This window comes from Pinus tabuliformis, chromosome 1_2 (genome assembly GCF_031772625.1).
Source record: "Pinus tabuliformis cultivar Carrire ecotype Pingquan chromosome 1_2, CPIR1, whole genome shotgun sequence".
Lineage (NCBI taxonomy): Eukaryota > Viridiplantae > Streptophyta > Pinopsida > Pinales > Pinaceae > Pinus > Pinus tabuliformis.
In genome coordinates, this window is record NC_142298.1 from 1118347810 (window position 1) to 1118361485 (window position 13676).

General features: G+C 40.0%; 1 protein-coding gene across 7 annotated transcripts in view; it reads right to left on the minus strand.

Moving 5' to 3' along the window:
* The window catches only part of PRMT6 (protein arginine methyltransferase 6), a 346269-nt gene that overhangs the window by 260201 nt on the left and 72392 nt on the right, over positions 1–13676 (minus strand). For all 7 annotated transcript variants that reach the window (XM_089396593.1, XM_089396598.1, XM_089396597.1 and 4 more), the window contains exons 2-3: positions 13271–13336; positions 12997–13065 (exon numbers count right to left, since the gene is read on the minus strand). In XM_089396593.1, the coding sequence (XP_089252719.1) occupies positions 12997–13065; positions 13271–13336 (135 nt within the window). The remainder of the gene's footprint in view (positions 1–12996; positions 13066–13270; positions 13337–13676) is intronic.

Genomic DNA, 13676 nt, shown 5'->3' on the forward strand with positions numbered 1-13676 from the left:
TATTCGTTGGAATAAATCACAAGAAACTTTCTCCTCCCTTGCCTTGACCTCGTGAATACCTCGGAAATACCTTTTCCCATGATTATTCATAAAGCCTAAGTCTAGTACAAGTCTTTCTTAGGTCTCTCAAAGAGAACGAAGAGCCTTTGCAAGTGTTAGAGCATCACATAGAGCTTCTTTGAGAGGTCCTACCATATCACTTGGAGTCTTGATCTTAGGAGCACATATTATCATCACAAATCTCAAACCCTAAATCTTGATCTCCTCCTAGGCCTTTCTTGGAGAGCATTTAGCTTCCTTGAAGCATTGAACCTATTACCCACCACCAGTGGGTGACCCCATAGGAGAATTTTTCTCCTAGATTTGTCTTCAGCCGACACCCAATAGCCCCGAGAGCCACCAGTGCAGCCGATATTATGCCAATTGATCTTCGCTTCCTGAGACAGTCATATGTCCCCTCATCCATCTGTTGAGAGCGTACATTTGAAGGTGAGCCATCCAATCCTAAAGGTACGTCTTTCATTATGTAGTCAGTTACTTATACTTGTTTTTCTTGAGCACACTTGGGTATGGATTATTGGGCGACTTCGAAGGAGGAAGTGTTTCAACTATAGTCTTGTTCCCTCACCTTAAATGGGGGGTTAATCCTCAACCCTAGTCCCATGGGATCTCCCCTACTGGTTTACTGTTTCATGATGGGCACTACTTGCGAAACCCCCATTTTGGTAGCACGTACTCGTTTTCCCATTCCACATTTTTTAATCCCCTCCGCACATTACAGGCCCTATTTTAGCATCTTCCCTCTTCGGGTCCACATGACCACTAGGTCCACGAGGTTCTAGTACTCCCCCTCCCCTTGTCCACATGTCTGGGTCGGCTCTAGAATGATGCCCCGGAGGTTGATGCAGCTAAAAAAAATGATAAAAGCATATCATAGCTACATACAAAAGGAAATAATACCACAAAGTGCAAAAGATGGCTAGGACAATAAAATTTAGCACATGGGAAAAAGTCAAGAAGACCTCTACTCGTTATCATTATGGCCATCACCCTGGTTCTCAAGGCCCCTATGAGTGCCCTCGGCATCTTTAACGAACCCATGCGTGTCCCAACCCCTGGTGGGCAATGAACTGCCCCACCTTAAGGGGGTAATCACTGTTATATCATACACAGCATGCTCTCATCCCTTGGAGCCCCGAGCAGTAAAATAAAAGAAAAATCAATAAAAGGAAAAAGGCAAATGAAAAAGGGTGGAAAAACAAAGGCCAGGGCAGTGTTGCGGGGGAGCGCCCCCCCACCCTCGCTCCCGCTCCCGATCCGCGCTCCGGGCGGGAGAGACTCGGGAGCGGGTCGGGAGCGTGCTCCCGAAATCGCTCCCGAAAAGGGAGCGATTTCGGGAGCGCGCTCCCTAAAAAAAATTTCGCTCCCTGCCTTTTCGGGAGCGTTTTCGGGAGCGTTTTGCCTTTTTTTGCATTTTTTTTTTTGTAGTAATGTTCGAAATGCAATTTTTTTTGAAAGAAACAAATAGTTTTTGAGTGGGGCAACTTAATGATCAAGTCTAGGCCCTAGTATTGATATGCTATTCATGGTAATGTTAAATTCTTAAAGTAAAAGTGACATTTTCTTTAATTTTCATTTTCATCCTTTTACTTAAATTTTTAACATTACCATGAAATGACTCAGGATGTTTGAGAGTGGTTTCGTCCTCATTGGATTTCATATGGAGAAAGTAGAATTTTAGATTTCATTCAAAATCCAGCAGACTTATCAGTTTTTCAGGATTGGGGGATTGCAATGTTTCCATTGAATTTTGTCATGTATTAGGGTATGGAACTCATATTTAATCAAGAGTACCAATCCCTATATGTACCTTGATGTTAGTGACATTGGTTGTCGAACTCCTCTATCATGACCCTTCTAAAAATGTACACATCACTCAAACAAAATCTTGACTTGACATGCTATGCTTTTTCTATCTTATGTTAATGCTTAGAGGGTGATATTAATGACAAAGATCCCTATACAGATACAAAGGTAATGACAAAGATACCTCTAGATATTAATGCTTGGAGGGTGATATTAATGACAAAGATCCTGATTTTGCAACAAGACTAAAAAACTAGACATTTCTCGTGGTGGCAAGAGGCCCAAGCATAAGAAATAGATAATAGATTTACTTCTCTTTTCTAGTTTCTAGTAGCTTTTATAACTATTGACTCTTTCATATTTATTATGATATTTTTTTAAACAATATATGACAATTTAAGTTTGAAGTTGGCAATTATAACTCATTAGTAATGAATTATGAATATGATGCTTCATGAAAGTTGAAAGTTGTTTCATTTTATAACATTTCATTTCATGTTAGATATTATTTGTTGTAATGGTTACACTTAGCTTACAAGTACAACTTTGGTGATCAATGATGATAAATGTTATATATTGAATTTTGAAAGCTTGAAACTTTAAGATTGATGAATCATGAGACTCAATATGTTGTATGTTACTATGTTACTAACTTGCGGACGTGGTTGATGAAGATTATAACTTCTAGATGATTGTTGTTATATGGTTCAATCTATGCTTTTTTATGTTTTTTATATCTAATTCATCATTCTACATGTTTTTGTTGACATATATGTATCAAAAATTAAAAAATATAAAAAATATATATATTTTTAAAAAATCGCTCCGGGATTCGCTCCCAAACCGGGAGCTTCTGAAAATGGTCGCTCCCGCTCCCGCTTCCGCTCCCGCTCCCAAGTAACATTGGGCCAGGGTAACTCATGTACCACGATTTCTCCCTCCTACATTCATACACCCAAATATGTGGGCATCCCTCATCAATACCACCCTTGAGCCCATGGCATTTGGCCTTGAGACCCTTGTGTCCCAATCCACCTCATCATTCTCCACATGACACCTACCACTTGAAGGATGTACCTTGAGGCTTGGACATGTCCTTCCCTTCAGGCGCTGGGAAAACCTAATAGGGTTGTTTATTAACCACTCCTACCTAGGGAGGTAACCCCATTACATGCTCAAAGCCCCAAATTTGGAAGGGAAACCTATTATGAAGTCTCATTTATGCCCTTCACTGACAAGCTTGATTCACTTAGATGCAATAATGAATTATTGTAACTAAACGAGACGAGACGCATTGGATCTTATACAAGATTTGCAGGTGGTTTCATCATGGGTTGGGCAATTTAACTAAGGCCCATGTTGACCATAGGATCACATTGACACTTGTAGGGGATGCGTTGAGAGTTGTAGGACTTCGTCATGTAATATAGCATTGTCTCGTCACATGGGCACCCTTAGCACCCTCAACATCTTATTCATTGCCCCACATTATATGTGAGATGATGCACTTGGACCAACAGTGCCCCCAGTCAGCTTAGCAGTGTATACAAGGTTTGTCAAATGATCTGAGGCCCAAAGGAGGTTTGTCTTATCCTTGAGACATCGGACGGCAAGCACCATCTTCCGTGCCCTCATTTGGAATAGCCTACAAGCTTATTTTTCTTCAAGGGACCCATGAGACCACTACTTGTGTCGTCACTTTGGAGCACCACATGATGATTTCATTAGAGATCAAGGGGCCACCCCCTTATCTATCATTCATGGAGCCCTTACTCCCATTATGGCACTTTGAGGACTCAACGAGGCCCTCCAACAGCCCATCTACACTATAATTTCATCATTTCGGCTCACTTTTGGATAGCTTCTTCTTCACTTTGTGAGCTACTTGATGGGCTTGTCACCTAAGGACTTGCTATTTTCACATTATTTAATAATTGTAATGGCTATTAGGCTAATTTGAATTTGTAGGAGGATCATATAAATAAAGGTAACTCTCATTTGTGAGAGCATCATCATCATCATCACTTGGATTCTTTTCTTGTAAAGGAACTCGCACTTTTTCTTTGGATGCTATTGGAGATTCTTAGATACATTTTGATATTTGGAGCTGAAAATTAATCTTCTTTGGAGCTACTTCATGATTTTCAGTTGGATATGTCATATTGTCATCTTGTAAGTGCTTCTTGTTGAATATTTTTCTTGGAATAATGTCTAATGTATGATATTGTTGCAACTAGTTAATGCTCGTGTGCCCTAATTTGTTGAATATCATTTTAAAAAGCCATTTGGTTGGTAACTACATATCTTACTCATTGCATGACAAATGATGAATGTTCCTATGAGAGTTTTTCTTTCTTCCTTGGAACTCCATAAACCTTGAGTGGGTAAATGTTAAAAGTTAGTTGCTAGGGCATCAATCTTTAGCCTCCTTAAGGACGGTTTTGGCTTATTTTAAATCATGTAAGACTCCATAGCCCAAAGGACTAGGCACTAGTCCAAGAATTTTGGTGATCAACTCTTCTCATCTCCATATTTTGTCTTCCTAAATTTTGGTACCCTAAAGGTAGAGCGGAAATCTAGGGCTTCCAACAAAATTTTAGGGAGGTGAATTTTTGAGAATCCGAGGATCCACACATCAAGCTTATGGTCTAGGCTACCTATGCTCCAAGTTTGGTGGGCATCCACCTGAATTTCATCCATAAAATCTCTTGCCCTAAAGTGCCACTCCAAGAAGGAAAACCTAGGTCTTTCACTCTCACCGTGGGGACTTCCTTAGGGGTTGTATGCGTTAAAATTGGCAACTAGGTCCAACCTCCATGTGGTTCATCTTATTAATGGAAGCTGATATTTTTCTTGGATCCCTCTCATCGAGAGGTGTAGGATTGATCTAAAGATCATCCGATTCCGATAAGTATTCATGGAGATATGAATTTATTTGTGTTATGGGACAATTCGTCAAGGTCAGCCAGGAACCAAATAAACCCCACTGGTGCTCAATGTTTTAGTATAAATAGAGGCGGCCTTCAAGTCATTTCAACACACTTGGGATCTCTTCCTCTCTACTTGTCTTTGGGTTTTAGTAGGAGGAGAGATCCTAAGGGATAACGTTGCCCTAATCTAAAGGGCAGAAGCCGAAACTGCCTGGAAAAGCCAGAAAAGCCGGAATTGCCGGGAACTGCCGAGAAAAGCCGAAACTGCCGGGAAAAGCCGAAACTGCCAGGAATTGTCGAAATTGCTGGAACTGCCGGAAACAGCTGGAATTGTCGGAACTGTCAAAATTGTCGAGAACTACCGGAACAACCAGAGCATTTGTCTCTGAAGGAGAGTAGCATGCAAGGGACGGCTAACTAACATTGGGATAGTTGTATGTTACTTAGCAGCAAATACACCAAGCATGCAATGTTATAGCTAGCATGCAAGGGATAGCTAGCATGCAACAGCAAGCATGCTAAGGACAACAAGCAAGCAAGCAAGATGCAGCCAACACATAGGTCAGTATGGCAACATGGTGCAACAATGGGACATAATGCAATACAGTGATGGGTACAGTCATGATTAATGAAGCGTGGTAAGATGCAGCATAGTGGTGATGGGTGCAGCATGGTGCAGTGCGGTGAGGTGCAACATGATGAGGAAATGCAACACAACGATAGGTGAAGGAATCACCTTGGAGAATCAGTTGAAGCAGCATGTCTTCAACTGATCTCATGTATCATCTTCTTAGAGATGATCTATGCTCTTATCTTGATAAGTCAAAGTGTTGACTTCTGTTGTAAACGTACTATCTCTCTCTCTGCTGAACTATTGAAGAACATATAAGAAGAATTGATCAAGGGTTTCCCCACATTGGGGTTTGTCCTTGGCTAGCGCCACATCTTGTGTCCTCTTGTCTTGGCTTGTCTTCTACGATTTATGTTTACGTTCTATCTGCAGTTTACTTTAATGCTGATGTGATTGCTAATCTGGAAAAGATATTGAGCTAACTATCAAAATTGAAATAAATTGCTCTAAGCATAGAACATACCTAAAATTAACAGTATGAGCTTAGTATTCATTGGAAGGAATCATAAGAAGACATTTCTTTTCCCTTGCCTTGACCTAGCAAGTATTTCTTCCCACAATTATTCATAAAACCCTAGGTATAGGGCAAGCCTTTCCTAGGTTACTCAAAGGAAGCGAAGAACCCATTTGAAGTGTTAAAACATCACATTCAGCTTTTTTTAGAGGTCTTATCAAATCACTTGTAGTGTTGATCTTAGGAATACATATTACAATCATAGATCTCCTAGGCCTTTCTTGGAGAGTGTTTAGCTTCCTTGAAGCATTGAGCCATTGTTGTGTCTCTCCTTGAATGGGCCTTGTGGAATCATATCACACCTAAATGATTGATTTATTCTTTCTAAGTGATTCCATTCCTATTGGGTCTCCTCCCATCGGTGAAAGTCTGTAAAGAGAAAGGGACCTTGACTGAGGTGACAATGGGTCATTGTCCCATTGTTGTAACTTAGTCTAGTAGTTGTCCCTTAGGTTTTCCACTCCTAGGGCCTTGCTAGATTGTGTAGTAAAATTTTGGCGTCGATGTCGAGGAAGAAGAGAGTCTACCTTTATGAAATATTCACCTTCCTCCTTAACAACATATAGATCCTTATTTGGCGACTCCGTTGGAAGAACGAAGCCCTTGTTCTTCATCGAACTTGAAAGTCACTGCTTGTAGGGTGAAGTAAGCATCTCTCAAGACATTTCAAGTTCACCCTGGTGACTCCATGTCTGAAATCTTATGAAAATTTGAATGGCAAGAAATGGCTCATTGGAAAAGCCTATTTTATATGTTTCAAGATGATGATACTCGATCTAATGACTATGATGTCATTAGTGGCCAAGAGGAGTTGTATGCCCCTCTTAATGAATCTCTTGGCAGCCATGAAATTGAGGAGCCATCATAATGCCCTGAAAGGGGATTGTGGTTCTTCCCAAGATATGATGACTGTAGTCCACTTTTTTTCTTCCTCGATAATCAAGATGATGTGATTGTGGATGTATGCGAGCCATCTCTCTTCAAGGAGGATATGCCCGAGCTTGTTCTTCATCAAAATTTTATGAGCTTGGTTGTTGAGTTCCCCATTCCCTTGTTGCAAGAAAGGTGGTACGAGTTGGATTCCTCTTTTCCCTCCTCATCCATAAGCCTTGATACATGGACCCCATATGTTCGCGCCTCCGACCCTTACCATTAATCCAGCAAGCCTTGCAATGGAAAATGTGATATTTGGGTCCCCTGCCTCATGATGGTTCATAAGGGAAAGTGTTTTTATATTGATCTAACCATATGTTGCTTACATTGGTTGTATGAATATACTTAGCATTTACATAATGTAGCATGCATGTTAGAGCAAGATGCATTGCATATTTATTTCGCATAGCTAATATCATCATATCATGTCCTCATACTAGAATAGATGCATTTAGATTAGACATGCACTTAGAATAGATCTTATTTCCTATATGGTTTATTATTATTATTTGATGAAAACATGGGCAATAGAAATACGCTGAGAACAAAGGCTGCCAACAATTGTTTTGTGATGTGCAGGATAACAAGTCTGTAGTCCCATAGGATTGTTGGTGTTCTCATGACCTCCACATTCAAGTACACGGTTCGTGCACTCTACTGAGAACTCATGTCCCAGTTGGAGCCAGATGTTACCCACCACCAGTGGGTGACCCCATAGGAGAAATTTTCTCCCAGATTTGTCTTCAACCGACAGGCAGTAGCCCCGACAGCCACCAGTGCAGCCAATATTGTGCCAGTTGACCTTCGCTCCCTAAGCTAGTCATATGTCCCCTCGTTCTTTCTTTCGAGAGCATATGTTTAAAGTGGGTCATCCAACCCTAAAGGTACGTCTTTCATTATGTAGTGGGTTGTTTGTGCTTGTTTTTCTTTGCCACACTTGGGTATGGATTATTGGGTGACTTGGAGAGAGGAAGGGTTTCAACTATAGTCATGTTCCCTCACCTTAAATGGGGGGTTAATCCTCAACCCTAGTCCCATGGGATCTACCCTACTGGCTTACAACTTCAGGATGGGCACTACTTGGGAAACCCGAATTTTGGTAGCGCAGTCTTGTTTTTCCATTCCACGTTTTTCACTCCCCTTTGCACATTACATGCCCTATTTCATCATCTTCCCTCTCTAGGTCCACGAGGTTCTAGTACTCCCCCTCTTCTTGTCCACATGTACGGATCAGCCCTAGAACAATGCCCCAAAGGTTGATGCAGTTAAAAAGGAAAAAAAGATAAAAGCATGGCCACATAAAAAAGGAAATAATACCACAAAATGCAAACGATGGGCAAGGCAATAAAATTTAGTATGTGGGAAAAAGCCAAGCTTGAGCTCTACCCCTTATCATTATGGCCATCACCCTGGTTCTCAAGGCCCCTATGAGTGCCCTCGGCATCTTTAACGAACCCATGCGTGTCCCAATCCCTGGTGCGCAATGAACTACCCCACCTTAAGGGGGTAATCACAGTTATATCATACACAGCATGCCCTCATCCCTTGGATCCTCGAGCAGTAAAATAAAAGAAATATCAATAAAAGGAAAAAGGCAAATGAAGAAGGGTGGAAAAACAAATGCCAGGGTAACTCATGTACCACGATTTCTCCCTCCTACATTCATACACCCAAATATGTGGGCATCCCTCATCAATACCACCCTTGAGCCCATGGCATTTGGCCTTGAGACCCTTGTGTCCCAATCCACCTCATCGTTCTCCACATGACACCTACCACTTGAAGGATGTACCTTGAGGCTTGGACATGTCCTTCCCTTCAGGCGCTAGGAAAACCTAATAGGGTTGTTTATTAACCACTCCTACCTAGGGAGGTAACCCCATTACATGCTCAAAGCCCCAAATTTGGAAGGGAAACCCATTATGAAGTCTCATTTATGCCCTTCACTGACAAGCTTGATTCACTTAGATGCAATAATGAATTATTGTACCTAAACGAGACGAAACGCATTGGATCTTATACAGGATTGGCGGGTGGTTTCATCATGGGTTGCGCAACTTAACCAGGGACCATTCCCATCATAGGCTCATATCAACACCTATAGGGGATGCATTGAGAATCGTGGGATTCCTCATGTGATAGAGCATTGCCTCATCTCATGGGCACCCTCAGCAGCTTGTTCATTTCCCCACATTATATGGGAGATGATGCACTTGGACAAGCAGTGCCCCCAGTCAACTTAGCAATATATAATATATACAGGGTTTGGCAACAGATCCAAGGCCCAGAGCAGGCTTGTCTTATCCTAGAGACATGGGAGGGCAAGCACAATCTTCCGTGCCCTCATTTAGAACAATGTAAAAGCTTATTTTTCATCAGGGGACCCATGAGACCACTACATGTGCCCCAGAGTCAATTTGGAGCACCACATGCTGATTTACATAGAGATCAAGGGGCCACACCCTTGTCTATCATTCATGGAGCCCTTACTCTCATTATGGCACCTTGAGGACTCAACGAGGACCTCCAACGGCCCTTCTACACAATGATTTCATCATTTCGACTCACTTTTTGATGGCTTCTTCTTCACTTAATGAGCTACTTGGTGAGCTTGTCACCAAGGACTTGTTATTTTCACATTATCTAATAATTGTAGGGGCTATTAGGCTAATCCGAATTAGTAGAAGGATCATATAAATAGAGATGACTCTCATTTGTTAGAGCATCATCATCATCACTTGGATTCTTCCCTTGTAAAGGAACTCGCACTTTTTCTTTGGACGCTATTGGAGATTCTTAGATGCATTTTCATATTTGGAGCTGAAATTTTTTTATCTTCTTTGGAGCTACTTCATGATTTGTGGTTAGATATATCATATTGTCATCTTGTAAGTGCTTCTTGTTGAATATTTTTCTTGGAATAATGTCTAATGTATGGAATTGTTGCAACTAGTTAATGCTCTTTTGCCCTAATTTGTTGAATATCATTTTGGAAAGCTATTTGGTTGGCAATTGCATATGTTACTCATTGCATGAAAAATGATGAATGTTCCTAGTGGATGAGATTTTCTCTTCTTTCCATGAAACTCCATAACTCTTAAGTGGATAAATGTTAAAGGTTTGCTGCTAGGGCATCAATCTTTAGCCTCCTTAAGGAAGGATTAGGGAAATTTTAAATCATCTCAGACTCTATAGCGCAAAGGACTAGGCACTAGTCCAAGAAGTTTGGTGATCAACTCTTCTCTTCTCCATATTTTATCTTCCTAAATTTCAGTCCCCTAAAGGTAAGGCAGAAATCTAGACTTGCAGCGAAATTATAGGGATGTGATTTTTCGAGAATCCAAGGATCCACATATCAAGCTTAGGGTCTAGGCTATCTATGCTCCAAGTTTGGTGGGCATCTGCCCAAGTTTTATCCATAACTCCTCTTGCCCTATGTGCCACTCCAAGAGGGAACATTGTTGAAGAAAGTATAACTAGGTTCGGTATTTGTAAATGTAACTTTGATCTTTGTACTTGTCAAGAAAAAGAAATATTATTTTTGTAAATTAAATGAATGAGTTTCTTGCTCATTTCATAGGTCTAGAAAAGTCAAAGAGTCAAAGTCATATGTAAGGAGCTCTTCTTGAGCCTTCATGTAATATATATGGGTCAACCAAATGTCTAAGAACAACCCTCCAAGACCAGCACAATCCTCTTGAAGACAAGCAAGCAAAACGATGAAAAACACAGTCACGTCGGCCAGCAAAAATGAATTTAAAGTCATGTCGGTTCACTTGGTAATGTCGGCTTATTATGGAGGCACAACACCTATAAATAGGTGGCTATAGTCACCACAGAAAAATAGAACTTCGCATCACAAGACTTCGGATCACTCTGAAATTTCGGTGACACATAATCTCGAGCAAGCACAGTGACAGGATCTCGGTGGCAAGCACAGTGATACATAATCTCGGGTCTCTCTGTAATGTTTTGTGGGAAAAAGGACTTCGGATACCTCTGTTATCCTCGGTGATGATCACAGTAAAATATATCAGTCTCATGACCATGATCTCTTCTAGTTTTCAATGACTACTGTCTCGAAAGTTACAGTCTCGGCATGCATATAAAGAACCTCAGTCATACTCTGTCTCAGCTTGTATATATACGCAGTCACAGTCTTGATGTATCTACAATGGAGAGGATCATACAGTCTCAGCATAACATCAAGACACAATCATGATCTAAGTATAGTCACAACTATGATCTCATATCTTTGTAGCAGTGCAGTAAGATGATATAGTAATGATGGTGCAGTTGAGACGATGTGAAGATGGAGTAATGGTGCAGAAGCAATGATCTCATTGTCATAATGAGTATCTCAGTAGAAGCACAATAATGTTCTCTGTGATGACAGCAGCAAGGAAGATCTCAGTAATGCAGTGATGATGAACTCAACAACGACGAAGAAGAGGATTGGTGTATTGGTCTTGGAGTGGCATAGTAAGTCAAGGGTCATGGTCTTGGTGTTCGTCAATTGGAATCTCTATAAGAAGAATTATGTGCGGGTTTTCTTCTCCAAGAGGGAGAGGTTTTGGCTCTGGGTGTGTTCTTGTCTCTTTGTTTTTGGTAGCTATTTGATGAAATAAGAAACACACACTCTAATAATGTCAAAGAGAAGATTGTGCTAATAAGAAAATTAAAAATGCCTCACAAATAGTTATCAAGTCAAGAAGAATCTCATTAACTTCATGTGCCCTAGATTCTTCAACAAAAATCTAGGTCTTTCTCTCACCTTGGGGACTTCTTTAAGGATTGTATGAGCTTAGTATTCATTGGAATAAATCATAATAAGACCTTTCTCCTCCCTTGCGTTGACCTAGCAAGTATTTCTTCCCACAATTATTCATAGAACCCTAGGTATAGGGCAAGCCTTTCGTAGGTCAGTCAAAGGAAGCGAAGAACCCCTTTGAAGTGTTAAAATATCACATTGAGTTTTTTTTTAGGTCTTATCCAATCACATGGAGTGTTGATCTTAGGAATACATATTATAATCATAAATCTCAAACCCTGAGTCTTCATCTCCTCCTAGACCTTTCTTTGAGAGCATTTAGCTTAGGACCCCAAACTAATCCTACCAGACATGATAGATTCCCAACCCACTTTGGTGCATACAAAGAGAAAGAAAGGACAAACTTTGTACAAGGGCTAAAACATAATGCAGGTGTGTAATTGCACAAGGGCAAGAAAAGGCACTAATGATGAACCTTATCTCATTTCCTTTGTTGGTTAAGTTGAGAAGAACATTTATGATAACTTGTAGTTCTCCTAGTATGCTTGGTTGTTGATGCCTAGCTCGAGCTATAATATGTTTTATCACTAGATGTTGCTACTATTTATATCTCTAGTTTCCCTCACTATGAGATATAATAAAATAATGTAGTGCAATGCTTTAAAGTTTGTTATTTCAATATATGAAACCATCTTTAGAAGAAGAAAAGTTTATTAAATCATGCCTTGCAGCATGAAGTCACAAGAACTAAAGAATATAAATATACTCAATAAACTTGTGGTTGTTTCCAAATTACACACCACATGAATTTCCACGATAAAGATGGGTTTTGATCTTTCTATTATGGGGCAACAGATCTTTCTTCCAGAGTCCTGACCCTCTAATTTTTCATCTCTTCCTAATGATACCTAGTGGCCTCTACTTTCTTACTTCGTTGTATTTCTTAGTACCTTTATATCTTTTATTTTTAGATTTCCATGGTAGCCTTCTGCACTTCTACAGTTTACTATCACTATTTGTACTTCCCGGCCCCATTGACCTACACTTTGGTCATTTGTGGACATTAGGAAAATTACCTCATCTGTTACTAGGTATAACATAAAGTTAGAGAATGTTTGTTACAAATAGTAAATGCATTATTGCATATGGAACCCTCAAAGCCAAAACATAGAGTCTACACATTACTCGAACTGAAAACAACCATAACCATCTCCACAAGGAGTGAAAACATGCATTATTGCATGAATGAGATAAATAATATACCAATCATAGAATATCACAAAAGCAACTTCCGTGCCAATCTATCAACCCACACCTCAAACAACCTTCCAGACTGTATATAGCATAGTACCTTTCTAGCACCAGCTAATGCACAAAATATAGATAGTATTCCTGTGCCACATCCAACATCCACAACAACCTGCAGAGCAATCCCAAATGCATCCAATCAAAAGAAATAGAATAACCAAGACCATTTGGGACTTGAATTAAAAAGAACAAAAAATAGGTCCTTCCATAAAGCTCCAGTACCAAGCCTATACTACAAAAGTGAGAATGTATCTAGATGTTCTAGTAAAAGTCAACAAATGGAGCAAACTCTCCAAGTAAAACAACAGCATTATTACTTTGCCCTGAATAGCATTTCGATGTTGTAGTATGGCAGCTCTGTATGTTTCAGTGCGTACTCGATCCTGCAAGAACAACATCAGAATATATGACCTCTCAGATAATTAGGCAAAGATTTTTCTTAGAAATATTATCATGACAACCTTTATTATAAGCAAAAAAATCCCATTCAAAGTAGGTGAAATTCAAAAGGATAGTTCCAACAAAATGTAGACAAACTCTGTAATCAGTTGTCTCATACTAAAAATTAGATATATCTCATGACCCTATAAAAGAAAAATGCTTCACAAAATCTCAAGAGAGTGGTAGACAAGAAATTTCTACTCATAAAACAATGGAAAGTTAAAGGTACGGCAAACATAAGTCAAAAGAAACTTGAAAACATCAATTCTTGCATTCTCAATA